The sequence below is a fragment of the Cotesia glomerata genome, linkage group LG6 (assembly GCF_020080835.1).
Source record: "Cotesia glomerata isolate CgM1 linkage group LG6, MPM_Cglom_v2.3, whole genome shotgun sequence".
Taxonomy (NCBI): domain Eukaryota; kingdom Metazoa; phylum Arthropoda; class Insecta; order Hymenoptera; family Braconidae; genus Cotesia; species Cotesia glomerata.
The window spans coordinates 19,949,174-19,974,471 of record NC_058163.1 but is presented as its reverse complement, the minus strand read 5'-3'; the positions used below and the strand labels follow the sequence as shown (position 1 = coordinate 19,974,471).

The 25,298-nt window shown below is 30.0% G+C and overlaps 5 protein-coding genes and 1 long non-coding RNA gene across 9 annotated transcripts in view; 3 read left to right on the top strand and 3 right to left on the bottom strand.

Moving 5' to 3' along the window:
* Positions 1 to 13,855, top strand: part of LOC123267398 (discoidin domain-containing receptor 2-like) — a 37,259-nt gene extending 23,404 nt beyond the window's left edge. For 2 of the 4 annotated variants that reach the window (XM_044732008.1, XM_044732006.1), the window contains 6 exons: positions 640 to 1,520; positions 6,116 to 6,960; positions 9,301 to 9,626; positions 9,821 to 9,997; positions 10,221 to 10,455; positions 11,690 to 13,855. In XM_044732008.1, the coding sequence (XP_044587943.1) occupies positions 640 to 1,520; positions 6,116 to 6,960; positions 9,301 to 9,626; positions 9,821 to 9,997; positions 10,221 to 10,455; positions 11,690 to 12,016 (2,791 nt within the window). In that variant the 3' untranslated portion in view covers positions 12,017 to 13,855. The remainder of the gene's footprint in view (positions 1 to 639; positions 1,521 to 6,115; positions 6,961 to 9,300; positions 9,627 to 9,820; positions 9,998 to 10,220; positions 10,456 to 11,689) is intronic. The other 2 variants (XM_044732009.1, XM_044732007.1) reach the window with 2 other exon arrangements.
* Positions 13,856 to 14,034: 179 nt separating this feature from the next.
* LOC123267412 (UDP-N-acetylglucosamine/UDP-glucose/GDP-mannose transporter-like) lies at positions 14,035 to 17,536 on the bottom strand. The gene is made up of 5 exons (XM_044732028.1): positions 17,324 to 17,536; positions 16,223 to 17,267; positions 15,116 to 15,462; positions 14,390 to 14,613; positions 14,035 to 14,259 (listed from the first exon to the last, which is right to left on the bottom strand). Exons 2-5 carry the CDS (start codon positions 17,172 to 17,174, stop codon positions 14,109 to 14,111), a joined length of 1,674 nt encoding a protein of 557 aa, XP_044587963.1. The 5' UTR covers positions 17,175 to 17,267; positions 17,324 to 17,536; the 3' UTR covers positions 14,035 to 14,108.
* Positions 17,537 to 17,745: 209 nt separating this feature from the next.
* On the bottom strand, positions 17,746 to 18,189 carry LOC123267447. Its single transcript, XR_006510041.1, has 2 exons — positions 18,084 to 18,189; positions 17,746 to 17,983 (listed from the first exon to the last, which is right to left on the bottom strand). It is a non-coding gene; the product is annotated as an uncharacterized LOC123267447 (long non-coding RNA).
* Positions 18,190 to 19,394: 1,205 nt separating this feature from the next.
* LOC123267440 lies at positions 19,395 to 20,402 on the top strand. The gene is made up of 3 exons (XM_044732065.1): positions 19,395 to 19,747; positions 19,817 to 19,997; positions 20,301 to 20,402. Exons 1-3 carry the CDS (start codon positions 19,515 to 19,517, stop codon positions 20,346 to 20,348), a joined length of 462 nt encoding a protein of 153 aa, XP_044588000.1. The 5' UTR covers positions 19,395 to 19,514; the 3' UTR covers positions 20,349 to 20,402.
* A 1-nt stretch (position 20,403) lies between these two features.
* Positions 20,404 to 22,200, bottom strand: LOC123267432 (28S ribosomal protein S35, mitochondrial). Its single transcript, XM_044732056.1, has 3 exons — positions 21,977 to 22,200; positions 21,121 to 21,737; positions 20,404 to 20,713 (listed from the first exon to the last, which is right to left on the bottom strand). The coding sequence occupies exons 1-3, from the start codon at positions 22,086 to 22,088 to the stop codon at positions 20,447 to 20,449; spliced, it is 996 nt and encodes a 331-aa protein (XP_044587991.1). The 5' UTR covers positions 22,089 to 22,200; the 3' UTR covers positions 20,404 to 20,446.
* Positions 22,201 to 22,332: 132 nt separating this feature from the next.
* On the top strand, positions 22,333 to 25,102 carry LOC123267421 (beta-parvin). The gene is made up of 4 exons (XM_044732040.1): positions 22,333 to 22,573; positions 22,863 to 22,982; positions 23,127 to 23,390; positions 24,324 to 25,102. The coding sequence occupies exons 1-4, from the start codon at positions 22,390 to 22,392 to the stop codon at positions 25,037 to 25,039; spliced, it is 1,284 nt and encodes a 427-aa protein (XP_044587975.1). The 5' UTR covers positions 22,333 to 22,389; the 3' UTR covers positions 25,040 to 25,102.
* Positions 25,103 to 25,298: the final 196 nt, after the last annotated feature.

Below are 25,298 nucleotides of genomic sequence, written 5' to 3'. Positions count from 1 at the left end.
TCACACCAAAATATCTCAGGAAATGCCCAAACGCAGCTCCTGTTAAAAGCGGAACTCAAAATTCCAATTTTAAAAGGTTCTCCACGGAAGTTACATTTTGACACACCCTAAAATATATATATATATGTATATATATCTACATATTTTTTTTTGACAATTTTTAATTATAATTAACTTATAAAAAAAATAAATAAAAACATTATAATTATAATTAAAATGAAATATCATTAAAAATAATAAATTAAATTTTTAATAATTAAATATAAAAAGGGTTTATAAAAATATTTTCTTTACAAAAATTCATTTATTTCTAAATTCATTTATTTTGGGAGTGAATGCGGAGTGAATTTTATTATTAATAAAAATTAACTCCTTCTCGGAGTAAATATCACTCCCGCTGGGAGTGAATCAATTAAAAATCATTCACTCTTCATACACTCCGCGTTCACTCCACAAATTTTTTACAGTGTATGGAATTAGCAGGAAGTTGCAGGGATGGCCTTTAGGGTCAATCGTATTCCAGATTTTTTTATCTCAATATGAATATAAAACTCGAAATCTCAAACCTGAAAGAAAATTATAAATTATATTAATAAGATTATGAAATGTAAGTAAAAATAATAAAAAATTATATCTCAGAATCCGCCAGGAGAAAAACGGAGGCGCGTGGTGTCCCAAAGCGCAGATCAGCAATGACATCCGCGAGTATTTGGAGATCGACTTGACGACGAACCACTTGATAACGTGGACAGAAACCCAGGGCCGGTTTGGAAATGGACAAGGCCAAGAATACGCGGAGGCGTTCTTCCTCGAGTACTGGAGAAACTCTAAGTGGTATCAGTACAAGACGCTTTCAGGTGACAAAATTCTTCGAGGCAATAGCAATACGTACCTGGTGGAGAGACAGAAACTAGAGCTGCCTTTCGTGGCGAGTAGAGTACGCTTCGTGCCCTACAGCCAGCACCCAAGGACCGTGTGTATGCGAGTAGAGATATACGGTTGTATGTGGGAACAACGAATAGTAAAGTACAAGATACCTCGGGGCGTAACCTTTGGTCCCGGGGGCTCCAATGTTGAAGACACGTCCTACGACGGACGTACAGATATAGACGCTAAGTATTTAATAGATGGTCTTGGTCAATTAGTCGACGGAATGCTGGGCGAGGATCCCAGGGTTTCTTCAACCTTAGCTCATTGGGTCGGGTGGACAGATATAAATCCCGTACCCCTTGTTTTTGAATTTTCTGACCTTCGGGAGTTTAACATGTGCGTTATTTACGCAGCCAATGCTCCTGTTCGAGGCATCGAGGTTTTTAAAAATTTAAAAATCTGGTTTTCTAATGACGGAGAGAGTTATGATCCATCATCAATAGAGGTATCTGTTGAAGAGAAGTCACCCTATTCGCCAGGAATTATTCCAATAGTCGTATCGCTAAAATCTCGGCTGGGTAGATTCATTAAATTGGAACTTGAGCCGCGCTCAAAGTGGCTTCTTGTTAGCGAGATTTCCTTCGAGAGCTGTAAGTTTATATGACTTTCATATTAATATGAAATATATTTTTTGAATTTTTTTTTATATATCACTCACTATTTATTTACGAAAAAGACTAAATTCCGTTGAGAGCTTGTATACAGTAAAAAAAATTGTCATTGCATTAAAAAATTGTGTATAATACATTAAGCCTTTATCCGTACACTACACAAAAATATGTATTCGTCATGTATTATTATACACGATTTGAATATAAAATGACGCAAAATTTTTTACTGTATAATTTTTCATTTTTTCAATTTATTTACTATTTGTTTTTTATACATGCGGCATTCCATGCCAAATTACTGAGTTTTTTATGCAACTCTTTTTGAATTTGCTAAATTTTTGATATACGTTAATTAAAGCAACTCACGCATCAATTTTTAACTTTTTATCCCAAACCACTATTCATTTTTTTAATTTTTAGGTGGAAAAAATTTTAATTAATTATAAACTAGTTATAAATATCGATATTTAAACAAATTGGGAATTATTTTTTTCGTTTTAGTTACACATGTAGTTTTAGAAAGAAAATATAACTACAAAAATTATTGGAAGTAATTATTATCAATTTATTTATTTTCAAAGCTTTAAATCGACATTTTCTGACTCTCTTGATTTTTTTTTCTTTTATTTCTCAAAATTCTTCATAAAATGCAAATTTTAAGCCAAACCAAAAGATATGATCTTAATTATTTCAATTATTTATCAATTAAAAAAAATCCATGATTTTGTTTTTCTTGTTAAATTATCCATAATTTGATTTTTTTTAACAAAATAACTCCCAATAACATTAAAATTAAGTTTATTAAACGTGGTTTCCAATTTTTATTTCATTGTAGAATATTCTTTAATTCTTGACAATCAGATATTCATAATTGATACATGTTTTGATAACCACTAGAGAATAATTTCATAAAAGCAAACTTCAAACTTACACTAACATAATTGTCACGAAAGTTAGTTATAGTTATAATTATTAATACACTGAACCGTAACGATGTATTATGTAATAACTATCAATGTGTATTAATAACTATAAACTATGTAAATGATCCAAAATTACATATATGTTAAGTAATAGTTTCATGTACTAACTTTGATCATCGACCGGGCATAAAAATGATCCTTTACCCTTTGACCGTCCATTAGACTAAGATCAAAACGTTTACATATATGTCCATCTTGTCTTAACAATTAAGCAATGGTTGAAACTATATAATGCACTCTGAACCTTTGAACCTAATTGACTAATCAGATGTTCAATATTTTAGATCTTAGCCTTCAGAACGGCATAAAAATCTCTCTATACCCTTTGATCTTCCATAAGGCTGAGATTGGAACACATATCTTGAAATTTAACAATTATATCCATAAACTATCAATTTGGTCTTATTGAAAAGCTTCTTAACTGTATTCAGAAGAAATCAATTCTTTCTTGATTCTAGTAAAAATTATTTTTTTTGTGTCTAAAAAAAATAACTTCAGTATCAATTTCGTTAACACTGGTTTATTACATTGTCTAAAAAAAAATGACTTTATACTTTTCATATGGTCCCTCAAAAAATTGATGATTTAGCTTGGAGTACCTCCATTAGACTGCGTCAGAATAAAAAAACTTTTTTTTTTTTTGAGTAAATACATCTAAAAAGTTTCTTTGTTAGACCAAAAAAAAACCTCCTAAAAGATGAGCTTGATATCTTGAAAATTGAGCTGGCGCATGGGGGGGGGGTCCCCTTTCCCATTTAAAATACATTGAAAAAAAATTTTTTTCTGTATTTTAATTTTTACTCGTCAAAAATTATTTTATTTTGTAAAATTCTTTACTTAATGTATCTATATTCAGTCTGTCAATTATATCTAAATTTGACCTATATATAGAAGAAAAAAAAATATATTTATTTATATTATATTTTTATATTATATATGGGGCATTCCATGCCAAATCGACCACTTTTGAACCCGACCCTTTTCGATTTTTCTAAAATTTTGGTATCTTTCTCTACCCTACTGAAAACAATTTTCAGAATTTTTTCAAATTTTTTTACCCAACCAAAAATAAGTTACGAGTTATTTAAAAAAGACAGCTTTTTTTTGTTTAATAACCATAACTTTTTTGAAAATTAACTTATTGGGATGATTTTTTTATTGAAATTTTTGTTTTTAAATGTACTTTTTAGAAAAATAAAAAAATAATAACTCGCATTCATATTCAGCGTTTTTTTTGAAAATTTTCGAACGAAAAAAACGAAAATTTCGGGATGATTGACATTTTTGATTTTCGATTTTTTTTTTTTTTTTTTTATAAAAAACTTCAGTATTTTCTGCGAATTTCCTGAAATTTTCAAAGTGGTAATTTTGCTTTCTATTTTTTTTTAGAAATGAAAAAAAAATTTTTTTTTAATGTTTGTTTTTTGTTATACCACTGAAAATTTTTTAGCAGATTTTGAAAACTTTAAAATCTGAGAAAAAAAAATAAAAACAAAAATTAAAAGTGACAATCATCGATAACATTTGATTAATTTCCAATAAAGTTAGATAAAAAATTAAAAGAAACATTGAATTATTTTTTCGTATTTTATTATTTTCGTATCTAAAAATTCTATAAACAATAAAAATTTCTATTGTTTTTAATAGGGTAGAGAAAGATACCAAAATTTTAGAAAAATCGAAAAGGGTCGGGTTCAAAAGTGGTCGATTTGGCATGGAATGCCCCATATATAATATAAAAATATAATATAAATAAATATATTTTTTTTTCTTCTATATATAGGTCAAATTTAGATATAATTGACAGACTGAATATAGATACATTAAGTAAAGAATTTTACAAAATAAAATAATTTGTTGTCGAAAAACAAAAAAAAAAGTTATTTTTGACTTTTTATAATTTTCGTTTTTTAAAGCCCTGTAACTTTTTTCCTATGCATTTTAGCGAAAAAATGAAAAAGACCTTTTTTGTAGAGAATTTAATTTTCTACAAGATAACGAAAAGGTAAATTTGAAAAAAAAAATTTTTTGACGATTTACAATGAAAATACAGAAAAAAATTTTTTTTCAATGTATTTTAAATGTGAAAGGGGACCCCCCCCCCCATGCGCCAGCTCAATTTTCAAGATATCAAGCTCATCTTTTAGGAGGTTTTTTTTGGTCTAACAAAAAAACTTTTTAGATGTATTTACTCAAAAAAAAAAAAAGTTTTTTTATTCTGACGCAGTCTAACCTCCATATCCTTAAATATCATTATACTAAAATTAACAATCATTAAATATGACAATTGCACGTTTCATAACACGAAACGTTTGAGTACACTGATAAAAAAATTAACTCGACTCAAAAGCCAAAATCTTGAACCAAGAATACGATTTTGAAGAAAATGATTTTCTTGAGTCAAGAGAATAAATTCTTGAGTCAAGAAACTATTCTTAATTTAAATAAATTTTTCTTGTTCAAGATTTTGGCTTTTAAGTCAAGTTAATTTTTTTATCAGTGTAGTGCTTTACTTTCACTCTCTCAAGGTCAAGCAATTATCTCGGCTTAAATTGCTTTTATCCAATCTTTTTTGCACTTTGAGTATTAAATGAATTGACAAATATCAACAAGAACACTCTTTTATGACAATAGATACTTTTTAAAAACATAAGTTTTTCTAGATAGTATAAAAAAAACCGTTTTGAAAAAATATTTCAGTGGACGTCGGGTTATCTGTATGTTCGGATGATGTATGTGGTCACGATAACGCCCAAAAAACTTCACTTTTGAGTCAATTTTTTTTTCATTCGCTTCAGTATCATTCTGAGTAATAGCCTATTGAAAATTACCGTCTAATTCAATGTAATTTAATTAAAAAATTAATACACTGGATAGTCTTTTTTGTATATCTATATATTTATATATAAAAAAAATAATTCAATCTTTGGCCACACATGGGCGTTTCCGATCATCTCAGTTTTATCTTATTTTATTTTTTTTTTGTGATGAATGAGCGTTATGAGACGTGCACTTTTGGATTTTCCAAGCTTTCTATAATAATCTTCTTGATAAAAAAATCTTTTAAAAAACCAAAAATTAGTCAAGTATCTTCTTATCTCATTATTATTCAATATAGTATAAAAAAGCATGCACCTATTATTTATTTAACTTATGTTTTTAAAAAAAATAAGTTTTTATCAATCTCTGAGAAGAAATTAAAAAATATGTCCAGATATAAATTTCTTTACTTAAGAATTTGTTAAAATGAAAAAATATATTAATTTTTTAACAAAATAATATCAATATCTGTTTCTATTATTATAAGCAAATAGCTGTAGTTGAATTAAATAAAAATTACAATAATAAATTCGACTAATTCTTCAGAAAAAAAGTACATTATTGAAAATTTTCAAGAATGTAAGTTCTATTTTAATTTACCAATCTTCATAGTTACTCTACTAATTTCAAGACTTTGTTTTATAAAAAAAAAAAAAAAAATGCTCATTCCTTTTAAAGACCCTTAATAAGTATCTCCCGGCAATAAGATACACTCTTCACTCAATATAACAAGACTCTTACTTACCTTAACCAACTCCCGTTAATCTCAAGTTGCAGGATCTAGGTTTGGTAATTCGAGCGAGGAGGGACCATTGGACACCGTCTCAACAGCCCAGAACGATTCCATCACCACGGAGGACCCGAGCGAGTCGTCCTTCAACGAGTTTAACATCACCGACTCGGATTCAAACGGGAACCAGACGCCAGACGCGTTTCCAGTAAGCCCCAGGTGGTCCCAGACGTACATCGGATTGGTAAGCGGCGCCCTGACGGTCCTGTTACTCCTGCTGACCTGCACCGTGGTCCTGATGAAGCTTCGCGGGCGAAACAAGGTAGCACTTCTTCAAAAACACACGGCACTGCTTTGTGGCTCAACAGCTCCAGGTATAACGATAAATGTGAAGGATTTGAAGCTGCCGACCCCGATCGTCGTTAACGGAACGCAGTCGAGACTGACGGGCAGCTTCAAGGGCTCCTCCTCCAAGCTGAGGTCCAGCTCGATGTCCAGCTACGACGCGGCGACCTTGATGAGGGACCACATGCAGCAGAGCCACTCCTGCGACATGGCCAGCGAGTACGAGCACCGCAGCGTGTACGCAGAGAGCACCTACAAGCTTCTTTTTCCCGAGGAGAGGTTCAGTGGCTCCAAAACTGACTATGCAGACGTTGCCGAGTTTGCTTCTGAGTCGGTTAATTCCGGCACTGCTGGGGGCTCCACGACTTCCTCGGCTAAGGTTTGCGGTGGTAATTCAACAGTAGCCTTGCCTGAGGCGGAGACGAATGAAAGGCCGCAACCGCAGACTCCCTATGCCCACAGGTCCTCCAAGCATCATGGTTATTCATCCAAGGGTCATAAAGTGTATGAGGGATACTACGCAGCCACTGACATTCTCACGGTTTGTATCTATTTTCATAAAACATTCAGTTAGTTTCTGTCTTTCAAGAGGTATTATGATATCGAGGTACGGATATAATAATAATAATTATAATACAAACCAGACCCTCTGATGCCAATGTAAAAGAGATCTTTGATGATGATGGTGCTGCTGCTGTATGAACCTTTTTAATTGACGCTCTTTTTAGGTATTCAAGGAGTGGAATAATTTTATTTACCCGGAACTTTTTCTCATCCTTATTGTTCCTGGTAACTATAACGATCTCCGAAAGCATAACCGCATAAAAAATTTTTTAATTGAGAAACTTTTTCAAGGAAAGAATTTTGATAAATTTAAAATACTTATACGAAGGTAGTATTACATTTTTAGGTAGATTTCATAGAAATCAATCTTTTGCATTGGTCCTTATGTCGGAATTTACTCGGAATTTTGTCGTTATATCTCTTAACTAGTCGAGTAAAGCTAAAAAATAACGTTAGTTAAAAAATTTATATATGTACAGTACCGACGGAAAATTTCCGGACCATCTGCTTGTTTACTTTTTAATTTAAATATGATGCATAAACAAATTAACTTGATCTATAAAGAAAATGCTATTTTATTTTACAAAGTATGTACGATCGTGTCATTGACTTTCTTCTTGATTTATTTTACCTTTAATAATCGTTTTAATAAATTTTCATCTTGTCCGAAAACTTTCAGTCGGTAGTGTATGTAATATAACGTGAGATGTTGCCGCGATTGTGTCTACAGTTCTTGACGGATTTAGATGAAATTTGTTACACATATTCTTTGGATAACAACCTTGAATAAGTGCGAAGAAATGGTAGCTCTTCAAAATGATTAAAATAGTGAAAATCACAGTTTCGGTGACTTCATTGAAGTATAACTTTTGATTGAAAAAAGATGGCTGATTTTTTATAAATTCATGTCAAATTTCATGAAATTACCTTTAATTTGATGTATATATATCATTGACATTTTGACAATTATTAGTTATTTTATCGAAATTAAGAGTTCAATTGAACCATTTTCAGACAATGTATAGTACAACCGACTTATGAACGTTATTCTATCGAGAATTCTGAACAGATCCTAATGAAATTTAGTATACAGATTCGTTGGATAATTAGCTTGCATGAGCCTTAAAATGAGCGAAATCCTTCAATTAGTTCAGAAATAGTAGTGTAGCTCTTCAAAATAATCAAAATAGTAAAAATTACGTTTTTGGTGACTTCATTTATGTATAAGTTTTGATTGAAAAAAGATGGCTAATTTTTGATAAATTCATGTGAAAGCTCATGAAATTACCTTTAATTTAACGTACATAACGTTGATATTTTGACAATTATTAGTTATTTTATCGAAATTAAAAGTTCAATTTAACCATTTTCAGGCAATATGTAATACAACCTATTTATGTATGTTAAAATAAGTTTCATTCAATGTCAAACGAAAGTTATTGAGACAAGATGATAATTAATTCTATGAAATCTACCTTCCATTTTGGGTGTGGCCGAATGGCGTTTTTTTTTTTTTTTTGTTATAAACTGACAAGAAATTTCATTTCATAACGTATCGTTGGTTAAAATCCTTGGTAATATTTTTATATAAACATAGATGTAAGATATACTGAAGATTGAATGCGCTTTTAAGTAAATATAAAGAACTCTTGTTTATTTTTATTATTTTCAAGACGTACATAGAAGAATTGAAATTCGTGCAATGCGAGTGATGAAGTAATAATATTATATAAAACATAAATTTTTGAATTTGATTATTTTTAGTTGAAACTTAAATTTTTTTTATTTCTTCTGGAAATATTTAAAGAATTATTTTTAGTAATTTAATCAATTTTCAAATTATTTTGTGGATATATTACTTTAAGAAAAATAAAATGACGATAAAGAAGCAGTAATTATTTTGTTCAGTTGAAAGTGAACAAACGAAAAAAAGTTTATGTTTTTCATCACAATTTTCTTGATAAAGTTTTTACGAGTATTTTATTATTTTTCTTCGTGAAGATCATAAAAAATAAAATTACTTTATTTATCAATCCATCGTATATAAAAACAATATAATCTTGAAGTTGATAACGTCCGATATTTTCGTTGTTTTACGAGGAACAATAAGATGATCCAAATAATAATTTATTATTTTTATGTTTCTGTATAACAATGACAAATTTGTCGATTATCACAAAAAAAAGATTTTAGGCGTCGTCATTTTTTCGGAAATCCTTATTGTTACCAGAAAAACTGAGCTAATAAATTTTAATGACATTTAATCTGTACCTTGATAACGTCAAAAATAAAAGGGATATTTCTACTTGGTATAAAGACTAAATTTCAGATAAAAAGAAGAGAACAGCACACTGGATCGAGCTTGTTCACGTCGCTGCTAATAGAAGATTATTATAACCAGCACCAACACCATAATCATAATCAACATCACCACCACCAGCATCAGCATGCTGTTGACAATTACGACATACAACACATATCAAGACACCGATTGCGAATCTTGGATAAAATAGGAGAGGGTAGCTTCGGGTTTGTTCATCTTTGTGAGGCCAAAGGAATTCACAGCCCGGATTTGGGCACTATGAGAAATCGACAATTGGTTATTGTACGGTCTCTTTGGCGCGGAGTTACCGACTCGCTCAAGTAAATAATTTAACTTTATTTAATTATCCGAGTTCTCTTCTATTCTCTAGGTTGATTCATTTGTCTGTATTCAGATACTGTAGCTTATTGCATCTTTGTTGGTTGCTAATATCTAAACTTTGAAACATACCAAATAACAGAACACATAAATAAATAAATTAATTGAATAAATTCTGCTTTGTGGTTTTTACCAGGAAAGATTTTATGAGAGATATGTATGTTCTGGCTAAAATCCGTGACCCAAATATCACGAGAATAGTTGCATTAGTTGAGGAGGAGCCTTTTGGTGCGGTCTTCGAGTATGGCGAGCTTGGAGATCTGCCAGATTTCATTCGCAATCGTGAAAAATCAGACAACGAAGCGCCATTAAGGTACAGTAGCAATCATAATAATAATAATAATAACAACAATAACAACAAATAATACACTACTATTCCGTGTATTCATTCCAATCCAACTAACAACATATTCATCCGTTAATTAATCATTATCATAACCATAACTGTTGCCATTTCCACTTCCTTTGTTACTGCTCCTGATACCGATAGTAATTAATAAGCTATGTAATGCTAATATAAATTTTGTAAATTGCAGTTATAATCGATTACTTAAATTTATTACACATATTGCATCGGGTATGAGATACTTGGAGAGCCTTAATATAGCTCATTGTGACCTAGCCGCAAGGAATTGTGTGGTGGGTAAGAATTTATCGATCAAGGTATCAGACCACGCAATGTATTGCAGTAAATACGATAGTGAGTATTACGTTAACGAGTGTTACACCAAGATACCGCTCCGCTGGATGGCATGGGAGGCTGTATTACTGGTAAATATTTTTTATTCATAATTTAAAACATTCTTAGAGGGTAGCTTCTGTTTTTTTAATATTCAAATATCATAACCGTATTGTACATTTTTTTTGTAAAAAAAAATCGATAATTAAATACAATTTTTCTTCGTTTTTTTTTTTTTTTTTTTTTTTAATTTGTTTAAAATCGCATAAACTACTAAGGTCGTGAACGACTACGGTAGGGGGTAAACTTTTTGAGATTGGAACTCGTTTTATTTTTTGGGCTGAGCAGAATAATACACTTAAATATTGAAAATATTCATTGGTGTACGCCGGACTCAAACCCGGTCCAATGCTTTGGTAAGCAAGGGCTGGATCCGATACGGCGCACCTTTCTTCGTTTTAAATTCTTTATAATTACAATAATTAACAATTAACTGTTGAAAGAGATTAGAGAATTCGCCATTTTGAATTGTTGACTCGAATTCAAATTGTTTACCCGTTCGTAAATTAATAGGTTTATTTTTTATAAACAGCTGATCCCTACGATTGCAGCTTTATATTTCTCCCCTAGACAAAGAAGAATTGTGAAAAAACGCTCTGCTACGTAATAGATTTTTTAATTATCTATTTCGTAACAGAGCGTTTTTTTCGACATTCGCATTTGTATAAAAGAAAAACATAAAACTGCAATAGCTTTATAATCATGAGTGCAACAAAGATAGTACCGTTTCTTGCAGTGAGTGCGACGCGAGAAAAAGAGGGGATCGGCCTGTTATTAATAACTGAAATATTTATTTCGCTTTTTTCACTTGGCAAAATTTTTATTATAGTAGATATTTTTCAATTAACAATTTTTTTTTTTTTTTTTTTTTTTTATTGTTAAAATCATGAGGTGGAAAGTTTTGCTTTAGATTGTCCTCCTACTCGGTTGTAGAGTTAAAACACCATAAACTTCCATTACAATTTGAATAATAAATAAAGAAGAGATATTAAAAGTTGATAGAAAAAAGGCTTACGTAGTAGTAATTTCGCTGACACAGATAAAAAAAAAAACTTTGAATTATCAATAAAGTAAATTTTAACCTAAAATTTCATTTTTATATTTCTTCTTACATAAAAATGTTGGTTATGTGTAATTAAAATCTAATTTTTAACAAAATGAATATACTTTTAAGAATATTTTCAATTATAATACTGAAGAAATAATAACTTGAATAATAAATAACTGAAAGTAATTAAAAATGCATTTATGAATTAAAAATTCCAGAGTAAACGAAGCTGTCAAGCAGATGTATGGTCATATGCAACAACAGTATGGGAGATATTAACATACTGCGAAGATTTACCATTTTCGGAAATGACTTCGGAGCAAGTGCTGGAGAACTGCGGTAATTGGTACCATTCTACGAGCACGAGCACCACGACATCGTCATCGTCATCCCAAGACAAGAAAACACGTGTACTATCACAGCCGGCAACATGCTCCAGGGATCTCTACCGTATGATGACCAAGTGTTGGAGTAAACACGCAGAAGAGCGGCCGAGTTTCGAAGACATATACGTCTTCCTAAAACGTTTAACGCTTAATGAATAGAAAATTACTGGGGACCGGAAGAGCTCGGCATGTCGCAGGACCAATAACCCAACACAATCAGCTACCAAGCATTAATCTCTATATATTTATATCATAAATAAATATATATATATTATATACATATACATTGTATGTACAATCACCAACCACCACCACTGGCTGAGGGGATAACTCTGGCCAACTAATTTATGCTCAACTAGGTTTATCTTCTTCCTGTAAGCATAATCGTAACTTATTTATAAGCATCTACAAGGTAAGATTTTTTATAATCCATGTCAAGTGCTAATTTCTCTCCAAGCTCATCGATAACACAACAAGATTAAAACAAATAGTAATACCCGATAAGAGTAGGCAGATTAAATCTCATTATTTATAGAGTTTTTTTTCTTGTTTTTTTTTTTTTTTTTTTCATCGCTCTTGTATATTAGCCGTTAGAGCAAGTCAATATAAATTAGGTTATTAAATATATATTGATACGAGACTAAGACGTGGAGTTTATTGATAAACAAGTTAATACTAATTAATAATTAATCATGTTTATTATTAAATAATAATAATAATAAACACAATGCAATTATCAACGACGATAAATTTAAGAGTAATACGCTTCATGAGTTAATGTTCACGTTGCGTCCCACATATCCTAGTCTTCACTGTAAGCCAAAGACGCGTCGTTAAATTTATATCATGCTCATGATAAATATTATATCATTATTATTAATTATTAATGACTAATGACTAACTTATAATTATAACGAAGGATTACATAAGAAATTTAAGATGTATATGTATAGTTGAGTGGACTTCTTGTAAATTAATTAATATAATACACCTGTACCTTTCCTCTTCGCCGCTCAGGTCTGTCATTACTTACTAATACGGCTTCTATTCATGTTATTATTATCATTATAGTAGTTAACTTGAGTGCATTGTTGCTCGAGCGCTTAGCTCTTCCTCAATTCAATATCACAATTTATTTGTATATTACAATTTACGTTACATTCGGAGAATAATTGTTACTATTGTCTGTACTGAACAGGACAAACTATTGAATTGAATTTAATTAAATTGGATTGAATATCATTAAATAATAATGAATAATATATTATTTTACATAATGACAATTAAAACATAAGAAGTACCACAAATGCAATCATCGGATTGTGATATGTCATATGACAAAAATTGCTTGATATCTCTTCTTACAGATATATAGATATATATGAAATTATTTATATAAAACGTATAAACTATTTAAAAATGTTTACAAAATAAAAATAATAAATAATAATAATAATGATTATTATTATTATTGAAAAAAAAACCAAAAAAAAAAAATAATTGAACGGAGAATGCTGAATTAGTATTAACATTTATGTTAAATAAAACGCGGTATTATCTATTATTGACAAAATACTACGAGGAATGACAATTTATACGACAATCAATTTTTGGGAGTTGCATCACTCGTGATATATGATATTGCAAATTATAATTATTAATTATTGGGCTAAAGTGAAACTAGTTATTTGTTATAATTATAATGCAGTATTTGCTTTGTTGATAAAACATAGTAATTAATTAATTATTAATTATATAATTATTATTATTATTATTATTAATATTATCATGGTATTATTATTAGTTATAATAATAATAATTGGTGATGATGATGATGATTAATTTGTAGTCTGTACATATATAATCAAGCGAACAGTATTGACTCTTAATTAATGTTAAAATGTTTTAACAATAATAATCAGACGCCCAAATGGTTTAATGTCTCCAAGTAGTCGATAGATTTTATTAAACAAGATCCGTAGTTCTAAACAAAAAAAATATATATATAATATAATTAATTAATAATATATATATATATATATATATATAAAAAAAAATTATATATATATTTACCGTAACACAAAAATTTTGTAATATGGATTATCGTATTCCATTAAAAAATTATATTCTTAATATTTCCAGTGTTACAATCAATAAATGAAAATTGTTATACTGTGTAACTCTTAAAATTATTTTATTTATTATTCAAAATCTTATCTACAAATACCATGGATACTTATCAATTATAATCTTAAACAAGTCGCTGAATATTCATTTCCTTGTGGAAATCATCGAGCGATTGCTCCCACCGGTTTTCGAAGTATGTATTCAAGAGGAATCCGGCCTTTTTTCCAGTATTTATAGCCCAAGGTAAATGATGCTTTACGTACAGTTTTCTTTGGCTATAAAAAAAAAAAAAAAATAATATAAAGCATAATAATAATTGTGTATATTGATGTCCTTGCTGTAGTTAATAGTAATAAGCTGTAGCTAAGAGGTAATTGATGTTGATATGAATATAAAGTTATATACCGAGGACGTAGACGAGCTGCGCCGAACAATGCACCACCGATACACATGGGTAACTTGGTTTGAAGTGCTTCAACCCACTTGACACTCACTTCACCGAGCATAGTTGTTGGCATTAACAGGACGGCATGAAATATATCATGAACTTCACGGTAACGCTGCATTACGTATGCCAGCTCCGGATCGTCTATAAACTTAACGTTATCTCTGGAATCCGGTGATACTTGCTAGAAAATATTTTTATTTTTTATTATTAATTATAAGAAATTTTATTAAGTTCTCTGATTAGAAAAAAAAGACCTAATTATTGACACTGGCCTAGTTTTTTGAGACTTGCAATTTTATTCTAATTAAAAAAATTAAATGTTCTCAAAAAACCAATTTTTTTTTAAATTTATAATTCAAAAATTATATTTATTAATTTATTAGAGTTGATTTGTTTTTTTTTTTAATTAAAATAAAATTGCAAGTGTCAGTAACTAGGCCAGTGTCAATAACTGGGTCTTTTACTTTAATTATTAAAAATTCTTTTATAAAATTTTAAATATTTTATAAATATACACTAAAAAAAAATTTCTTTTCACAAAAATTCCCATATTTTTCAAAAGAAATTTGATCTCAGTATCCATTTTGCACTGAAATAATTTTTTTAAATCTTTTTTTTCTAATAAAAAATATTTAACAGTAATTAGTAATTTTAATAATAATAACAATTTAATTAAAGCTTACATTAATGACTAAAAAATCATAATAAGTTTTGCCGAGCGTACCATCAGGCAGCTCTTTCAGTTTGGAGAAATCGACAGTGGCTGTATTGATACGCGGCTTATCTGCCAGTATTTTAGCACCTTCCGGCGATAATAGCATACGTTGCTGGCAATATTTCAACGCCTGTACACCAGTTGTTTCGCCGAGACATGCAATCATATCGCCGCGTGATGGATCTATTAGCGAGACAATAGCTGAACCTCCAGCGAGAACTGCGCGCTGGAGACTCGTCAACTCTACATGGTTCTTGGTATAAAACTCTGGAAACTCATTACCCCCGGCTGTGCTGTATCTTCTCAACAATGTACCTGAAATCAATAATATAATATAAATTAAAGGATTTTATAAATAAAACCAATAACCTTTTTACAGTTTATCAAATATTTTTTATTTATATTCAAATTCATACACGTGATCAACGCCATTTAAATATTATTAAAGGCTTTGTTTCTTTTTTCTTTTTTATTATATCGTATAAAATACTATACAATAGAGCTTTGGTTTCGCTAAATACTAATTTATATTTCGCCATCAGGTAGTTGCGAAACTTAATCATCATTAATATTAATGTACATAGATTCTTAAATTAATGGCACTTCTCGAATCCCGCGAGATGCTTTACTCACTAATTATGTTTTCCGCTTTCTTTTATACATAATTATAATTTACAGTGGTAATAATTTCAAATAAATATTTTGTTGAAATCATTTTTTTTGTTCCGACTACGTTTAAATTAATTTTCTTCTTTCCATCTAATTTTTTACAATATCTATAGTGATGCAATTAAATAAATACTCAAAAAATTTTAAATTCAAGCGTAGACTTTTTAAAACTTTAAATTAAAATTCCAGTAACCGAGTTTGAGTAGAGCTTTTTTCACAAAGAGTTTTTACATAAACTACTCGGTAGGAGTTTTAATTTAAAGTTTTTTCATTACAAATAAGTAAACTAAAATAAAATTAGTGATAAAAAATACATCCAAACGCTGATGCATAATTACTAATTAACATAAATGACACAGTATTTACTTATAAATAATAAAAACAAATCATATAACTTGAATTTTACTCGGTGTAGTAACTATCGGCGAGTATTTTGGCTCTACATCTTTAGGCTTAAAAGTTATCCAAGTATACATTAAGCTCCCGACGACACTGAGATTCAAACCAATAAAATTCCACCATGAAAAAATATAATCACCACCGACAACCATCCCTAAGTAAGTAACAGTAATATTTTTCAAACAACCAATAATTGTGGTAGTTAAAGCCGAGTTATAAAATGTACATAGCAGAACACTGTAGGACAAAATAAAGCCCATGATACAGGACAAACTGAACTGGAAAATAAATAATAAATTAGTCCAGTGGTTAAACTGCATGGCCTTGTTGATGTCGCCCGTCCACCAAGCAACTAACGTCAATGGCACGATCATTATCAACGAGTTATAATACATCAATCCGTACTTCCCCAGCTCTTTGGAGTTCAATTTCTTCTTGGTGTAAACGCCGTTAGCCGCCGTGAAGATATTATTCACAAAAATAAATATGTATCCTTCTAGATTGAACGCAAGGTCATCGCAAGCTGCGATTACGGCTCCGATTATCATAGTGTGGACACTCAGCTGGACAGGCATCGGAGGTTTTATACTCAGCATATAGTACTCGGCAACCATCGTCATCAAGATACTAAACCTCCTCAGCGCAGTGAACATCGGCAAGCTCAACTGCTTGGTTCCTCCGAGACCGAATATCATATTTCCGATGTAAATTATCGGCAGTGGAAATATTTTAGGTATCGTTGACGCTTCTAGGTTAGGAAAGTCAACATAGTGGAGTTTTTTAGCGATGTACAGAATAATTATTGTGGATACCATCTGTCCGAGACCCAGGACTTGGAATGATGGGAAGTTGTAGGTTGTCAGCACCGTCTTGTTGATCACAGTTATCAAAAAAGAAGCGATTCCATAGAAGAGCGCCGATGAAACTCGGTACCACATGGCATGTTCACTCACTTGCATCTTGAGAATTAACCACCGTTATTATTAAAACTGCCAAATGTCTCCGAAGCCTTCTTGACACTGACGTGGCTCAGACTTCTTGTACCCATACATCTATACTTAAAATAGTTACATTTAATAAAAAATTCTATGGCAACGTACGTGATAACCTTATCATTTTTTGTTCCTCTTCTACATATCGTTACCGGAAACAGTTGTCAATATTTTTTCTGGTTCATTAATTCCAGGACACGTTGATCAGTTTTTATTATTACTGTTATTTTAATTACTTTTAATGATTTATATTGTGCAATTAATGGTAATTGAGTTTGTTTTGATAAGACAGCTTCGGCTGCTAAGGCCAGACTGATCTGACACGCGCGAATTTTATCTGTCGATAATACAGAGCTTGTTTAATTTTGTTTTTTAAGTTTTTTAAATAAATAATAATATCATTCATTATTATTAATATATTTATTTAACTACTTGATAATTAAATTATAAATAACTTATTTCATTAATTTAGATCTATGGAATAATATACTCGACTAGAGTCGTAATTATAAAAAATCTTGCTGAGTACCATGAATAGTATAATTAGAAGCAATTTATTTTAGCGAAATAACTTCTTTGTAAAAAATTCCAAGACCTCTAAGAAGGACCGGTGGCTCGCTGATTACACTTTGTCCAGATAAAGAACTACTGTTTGATTAGCTTTTTTCCAGTCCAACGGCTAGAATTTAACCGAGTGCTACCCGGATTTACTTAACTCTGAATTAACGGAATCGCTACGTACTGGAATGTTTGTCGATGATAATTTAAGCTCCATTCTGTTAAATCCATTGAAAAATAATAACAATATATAAATTTAATTAAATGAATTATATTGACAGTAAATTATCTAATTTTCTCGGATGAGTATTATTTCACCTGAAGAAACTGGCTGTCCTAATTCATCATTTTTTGACGCTCCGGCTAACATTTTTGATAAATTTATATCATTGTGAATTTAACAACTGCAAACAGTATTTTTTAATTTTTTTTAGTCACGATACAAAGTATTTATATTTATATTTATTTATCATTTATATATTTATTTATTTATATTTATATTTATTTATCAATGTAAAAGCGTAAGCTGCTTAAATTATTAGTATTAAATATTATTACAAAATATTAATTGTACAGATTTTAATTTAACTTACTGAAAAATTATTTTATAAATAATTAATCTATACAATATTTTATTTTTTACTGCTGTTTTGAAATTCAAGATTATTTTTTTTTTTTTTTCAATTTGAAATTTTTTTTTATCGAGTTGTAAATTGTTAGTAATTAATTGTAATAAATTTAAACTCCATTAAAATTATTAATAGTGAATAAAAAAATTTTTATACAGTGCTTTTGAATTTCTGGTTTTCAAAATATGTTTAAAATTATCAATTAATCAACAAAAGTAATAACTTCATTAATTACTGGTACTACGCGCTTCTTGTTGACAATATTTGTAAGCATGGATAACCGGAGCGTATCCCTTAATTAGAGTAATTCCAGTGAGATTGTATATTGCGAATAATTGCTGATGCTGTGATGACCCTCCGTTATAGTCAGGATAATGACTACTATAGAAATTTAAATAAAATTTTTTAATTTTAATTTACTAATAAAAGCAATTAAATTTAATAATACTTACTTTCGTTTGATAACAATAAAGTAATATATCACTTATATTGATGTTAAAGGCGCATATCAACTCAACGTCGAATTTTACTGAAAGCTCTTTGATAATGCGACCAATTTATACAATAATGAGTAATGAGGAATTCTATTCTCTATGAGCTATTGTAAAGTTCAGACAGCTTTTTAGTTTTTTCATTGACGGACTTTCCAACTGCGGTCTCTTTGTATTTTGTATCCGCACGCAGCAACGTCAATTGCAGTTGAAATTAATACCACTATGAAAATTGTCCCAGTTGCGGTAATTAATGCCAGTAAATACACCATTGAGGTGTTACTAGAGACTTTAAATAAAGTTTTAATGAGATATAATTAAAAAAAACAAATTTTTTTAAGTAAAATAGAAATTTATTATTAAATAATTTTCTATGCTTTCTTCTTCAAATTTAGTTATCAAAATGAAATTTATTATTTTCTACTAGTAACTATTTTTAATAAAATTGCATTCGTCATGGCGGAAGCTCACGAATTGTTCAAAGAATCATACGTAATCAAGTCAAATAAAGAGTAATAGAATTTACTGGAGCATTTCTTAGTCCGAAGCTTTATAAAAGTAAAATAGGTCACAGTGTCTTCAGTTCACAAACAAATTTCAAGTGCAAAAGACCAGATCATGATGAATTTATGATGCATATTAAATTAATTATCGGTGTGCTATTGATTTCAGAGTGCTTCGCAAAAAAGTACCAAGACAATTCTTCTCGATACTTGTCACCAAGCATGCCTTGTCGTTCATCGCTTTGCAGTTTTGTTGAAAGATTTCATTCTTACAATTCTCCACGTCTGGCATTGCGGTATGACTCAGATACAAATTTAGCTAGAAGTTATTATGGCTACGGTACTCCTGCATTTTACTCGTAAGTTACCTATAAAATAAAAATATTAATTAATTAAACATCTTGTTATTATATATTAATTTTTTATAGAACATTTGATCCAATAAGTGTACTTGCATCATTAGCGTTTCTCGCCTTCTTGCTTCAGTCATTTATGTCACTTTTTGACAGGTCACGATCAATGATACCTACAATCGTCACCAACAGATCTGTTCCTCGTAACCAAATTCCTGATCCAATAGAACTCATTATGCAGGCTCTTGACGAATATGTATGTAATAAAATAATTGAAACCCGGAAAAAATAGACCCAAAAAAAATTTTTAAGTTGTGAAAAATTCATATTATTTCATAAAAATTATTATAAAATTAAAATAATAATATTGTTTTTAATTTTATTATTATTACTATTATTATTTTATTATAATTTTAATGAAATAATATGAATTTTTCATAACTTTAAAATTTTTTCTAAGTCTACTTTTTGCGGGTCTATTTTTTCCGGTTTATTTTTTTCGATTACCAAAATAATTAATATGTCACAATAGTTTAGATAAACTGATATATTTTTTCAGGAAATATTCGATAATGTACCAGACAAAAAGGAACGGGGCAAAACTTGATCCTACTATAAGCTATGATAACAACGATAGTAATAATAAGAAGAAGAAGAAAAAGAAAAATATCATATTTTAATATAAATTTATTGAATTAATTAGAACTACCCTGACTTTTTTTTTAAGTGTAATAAATTTTTAACTGATTCACGGTATTTATTAACAGTAAAATGATCTTCTCCGGTGTTTATTAAATCAGTTACTGCCATTTTGTACTCAGTAGCGTTCGGAATTTTTTGATAATCGAGGTCTTCTGGTGGATTATTCGGCCATGCATGAATGGATACTAAAGTTTTACGGCTTTTGTTTTTATCCCAGTCATAGTATTCCATGTCTGCTAATGCCTTTTCAGCTTCCCATGGTTCCATTACCTATAATCAAAAATTATTAGTATCTCAAGAATTTTTTAATTTTCTTCAATTAAATTTTCATTATGACATTGAAGTTAGCAGTCACTTGACCATTTTTTAATTTTTTTTAACAAACAAATTTGTTCCAAAAAATTATTAAAAAAAAAAAATTGCATTTTTAATTTTTTAAAATTTCTCCATGTCAATTTTTTTTTTTTTTTCATTTTTTTTGCCATAATTTATTTGTCAAAAAGATTCTAAAAATTATTAAATATCTGCTAAATTAATTTTCATATTTTTCTTTATAAAGATCAGATCAATAATTTTATCATACAAATCAAGAATTTTTAGAGTAAACTAAATTCAATTAAATTAAAATTATTTTCTTTACATTTTTATTTATAAGTTAAAAAGCTAAGCTGTCTTACCCAAGATTCCTGGTAGAGTGCAGTCAAAATGTAATCAGCATAATTTCGATTCTGCTTCCTGGTAGGACACCTATCTGTCACAATTGTCACATAATCCGTCTTTTCGTCATACCTAGCTCCAACTAATCTTAAAAATTTATCTCTCGCATGAGAGTCTAATTTCAGCGACGATACTTTGACTCTCATAGTAACTATCCTCGCCAACGGATCTTTGATAGTCGGCGACGAGTAACAGTAGTCTGAAGAAATGTATTCAATTGGAAAGTGTTGATCACATTTTTCGTTGGTGTCTAATTCCTTTGGCCACTTGGTGCAAAATTGCTTCAGAGCTTCACAGTGTCTCTGGATAGCCGGTGGAGTCAAATGCAAAAAATTGGGTATCTTCATCAGCTCCGCATTTCCCCATTTGCTCGGTGGTGCTTCATTTTTATTAGGATACCCCTGGCGAATAGGCAACGGCACCACTGCTGGGTGAAACGTCCTGGGACCTGGCCATACTGACGGCCAGTCTTGATCAACAGCCATTTGTTCTGACCGCGGTGGTATAGCTGCTGTGTTTCTTTCATATTTTTTAACTTCTTCTTTTTTTGGTATCAATTGCAATACTCGAAATTCGCCTAAAAATTAATATAATACTGAAGTTAGCTATCAGTTGTTAATTTTTTAAAATTTTATAATAAATCAATTAAGAAAAAAATGCTTCTAAAAATTTTCAATTGAAATTTTTATTAATTTTCACATGTGAAATTTTTTAATTAAATTTTTTTTATAATAATTTAATTGTCATAAATTAATTAATTTTTTAATTTAAAATTATAAGTACAAATGTAAATATAAATAAAAATTGTTAGGTTACCTTGAGTTGTAGAAGCAGTTTTCGAAGCCGTTGAAGATGAGTTATACCTTACACCAGATATTTTAATAAACGCCGATATCGAACATCTCTCCGCAATACAAAACACTGCCATTATTTATTTATTTGATAACAAAAAATGCTGTAAAAATTTTTATTCACACCTCTAAGCACACATGACTCTCCCGAGTGAAAATACAGCGCGCATGCGTTAAAACTTCCATGATTTTTCCCCGCTAATTTTGAATCACTCAAATCGCGCGCATACTAAATATTTAGTATCGCTTTCTTATCTCCGGATGTTATATTTCCGCGTAATGATTAGCATAAGAATATGCCAGTATAATTTTAATGGTTCAACCCATAGTTTATTAATCATCTAAATCCAGTAATTAGTAAAGTCTAAAAATTTTACAATGGAAAGTTACAAAATTACGGAAGAATATTGTCAGCAATTTCAAGTCGAAAACATAGAAGAAGAAGAAAATAAAGACAGGTGTCCTAGAATTATAGGAGTAACTCCTAAAAAGTTAGAAATTTCAAATGAAGTTCAAGTAATTGATGTCCCAGAATTTTACGAAGATGAAAATGATGACGAAGGTAAATATTGCAATACAGCTTTGTTAATTAAAAAAATTTTTTTTCTTGAAAACTTGGTTTAGTTTTTTTTTTTCTCAACTTCTTTATCTAGGTAATTATTTAATATAAATAAATTGACAAAAAGAAGGATGCATAAACTATAGTAAAATGGTATATTGACGCAAGAGTTATTCTGAAATGATGACGTCTTGATCTCGTCCCCTCTTTCTCTGCCACCAACACATCTGTTCTGTGATGGTGACTACTGCCTACCGTTAATATATTTATATCTTGTGTAATCTCTGTGCAGCTATGGCGTCTCCAAGATCAAAATCACCTCGTCCACCTTTATCTGCAAAAAAAGAAGACAAGGAGGAAAGTTTTTGGGACAAAATCGGAACTCTAGGCCGTAAAAAGCGTATAAAAGAAGGTATGTTTAGATTTATTTTGAAAACTTGCTTATACTCAATGTCATCGATAACATCATAAACAATGTCCATATAAGGAGAGGTCCCATGATTTTTATTTAGTACATTTATCTTGTCAGTTAATTAATTTATCAATGTTTTTACAGTCCAAGAAGTTCAAGAAGAAGGAAAGTATGCTATCGATTCTCCAGGATACGCTGCTAATCCGGATATGCCACCGGAGGATTACACTCTTGACGAAAACGAGGAGCGGTCAATTATTCAACCTGGCTCGCTAGAAGACCCTAAGCTCCAGGAACTTATTTATATACTTATTGAGTGGATTAACGATGAACTTGCGCAGCAGAGGATTATTGTTAAGGACATTGTTGAAGATTTATACGACGGACAAGTTATTCAAAAATTAATTGGTAACTTTAAATTGTTTTTTGTTTATAATAATTAAATCAGCAGACATCCAATAATTTTTAGGATTAATCTTATTAAAAAAATTATTTCCAAAAAAAAAAATTCTACATATATAGAAGATTTGAAAAATTATGAATGCAATTTTAAAAAAATACTTTTTTTAGTTCTACACATAAAAAAAGGTTCGTTTGAGCCAAGAAAATCTTTTTCTTCCTAATTATTTTCTTAACAGAAAAAAAAATTTTTTTTTGACACAAGAAATTTCACTTATTCCAACAAAATTAATTCTCTTGCTTTAAGAAATACGTATCTTGATCGAAGAAAATTTATTTAAATAAAGAAAATCTTGTTTTGCGAAAATTCAGCCTCTTGCTCCAAAAAATTTAGTTCTTGATAGAAGTAAATTTTCTTGTCTTGAGAAAATTTCTCTCTTGCTCCAAAAAATTAAATATCTCGATAGAAGTAAATTTTCATTGATTAACATGTCAAATGGGAAGATCAAATAATATTAAATCTTTTTTTTTTTTATTCAATATGTATAATTATACGCTAAAATAATATAAAATGGGTATCAAATATTCAAGAGAAAAATTTTCTCAGCTGAAGTAAAGTATCTAAAAATCTTTATCGAATATAAAAATTTATTGTATCAAGTATTTATGATAATTTGAATTAAGAAAAAATTACTTCCACCAAGAATAGAATTTCAAGAAAAAATTTTACTTCGGCCAACACAATTTCAGTCTTCCTTCAGGCACCTGAAAATTTTCTTGAGCCTAGAATTTTGCTCTTCAGTCAAGAAACTTTTCTTACTGTGTAATTTAATTATTGAAAAAAAAAAAAAATTTTTTTTAAACGTCTGCTGATTTCAGTATCATTTTTATTTTAAAAAACTATTTATTGCTAGTATTTAATTATTAAATTAAATATTTTAGAGAAATTAACTGGCGAAAAACTCGACGTACCAGAAGTGACACAATCTGAGGAAGGACAAAAACAAAAGCTAGAAGTTGTTTTGTCAGCAGCGAACCGTATTCTCGGTCGATATCCGCCGTATCAGTGGAGCGTTGAATCAGTGCATTCAAAAAATATCGTCGCGATATTACATCTGCTGGTGGGATTAGCGCGACAATATCGCGCGCCAGTTAGATTACCAGAGCGTGTCGCAGTGCAGCTGGTGGTTGTCAAAAAAAAGGACGGGCAATTAATTCACCGTACTGTCAGAGAGGAGATAACATCAACGTACGACGATCTAGGAATGCGCTGCGAGCGTGACGCATTCGACACGCTTTTTGATCATCCTCATGACAAGTTACCAGTCGTCAAGAAGTCACTGGTGTCCTTCGTAAACAAGCACCTGAGTAAACTTAATCTTGAAGTTACTGACCTGGATACACAGTTCCACGACGGAGTTTATCTTACGCTACTGCTGGGTCTTCTGGAGGGCTTCTTTGTGCCTCTTGGTAGCTTTCATCTGTCGCCAAAGACTCACGATCAGAAGGTTCACAACGTTTCCTTCGCTTTCGACCTGATGAAAGACGTCGGGCTCCCGAAGCCTAAAGCCAGGCCTGAAGATATTGTTAATCATGACTTAAAATCAACTCTCAGGGTTCTTTATAATTTATTCACAAAGTACAAGAATATTAATTGATTCTATTATATATTTATCGTAATAATTGATACAAAAATTAAAGAAGAAATTTTTATATTACTAACAGTCGCACAAGTGCTCTTAATTTATTATAAATAACTAGACTGCCATTTATACATATTTAATTATATATGCGTGAAATATTTACACTTATTTTTGTATATTAATATTGTTAATAAATGTAACATACGTATTTATATAAAAAGGAACAAAAATTTATGTAAAACAAATCCTTTATTTTAGTTTATTAATATAAAAT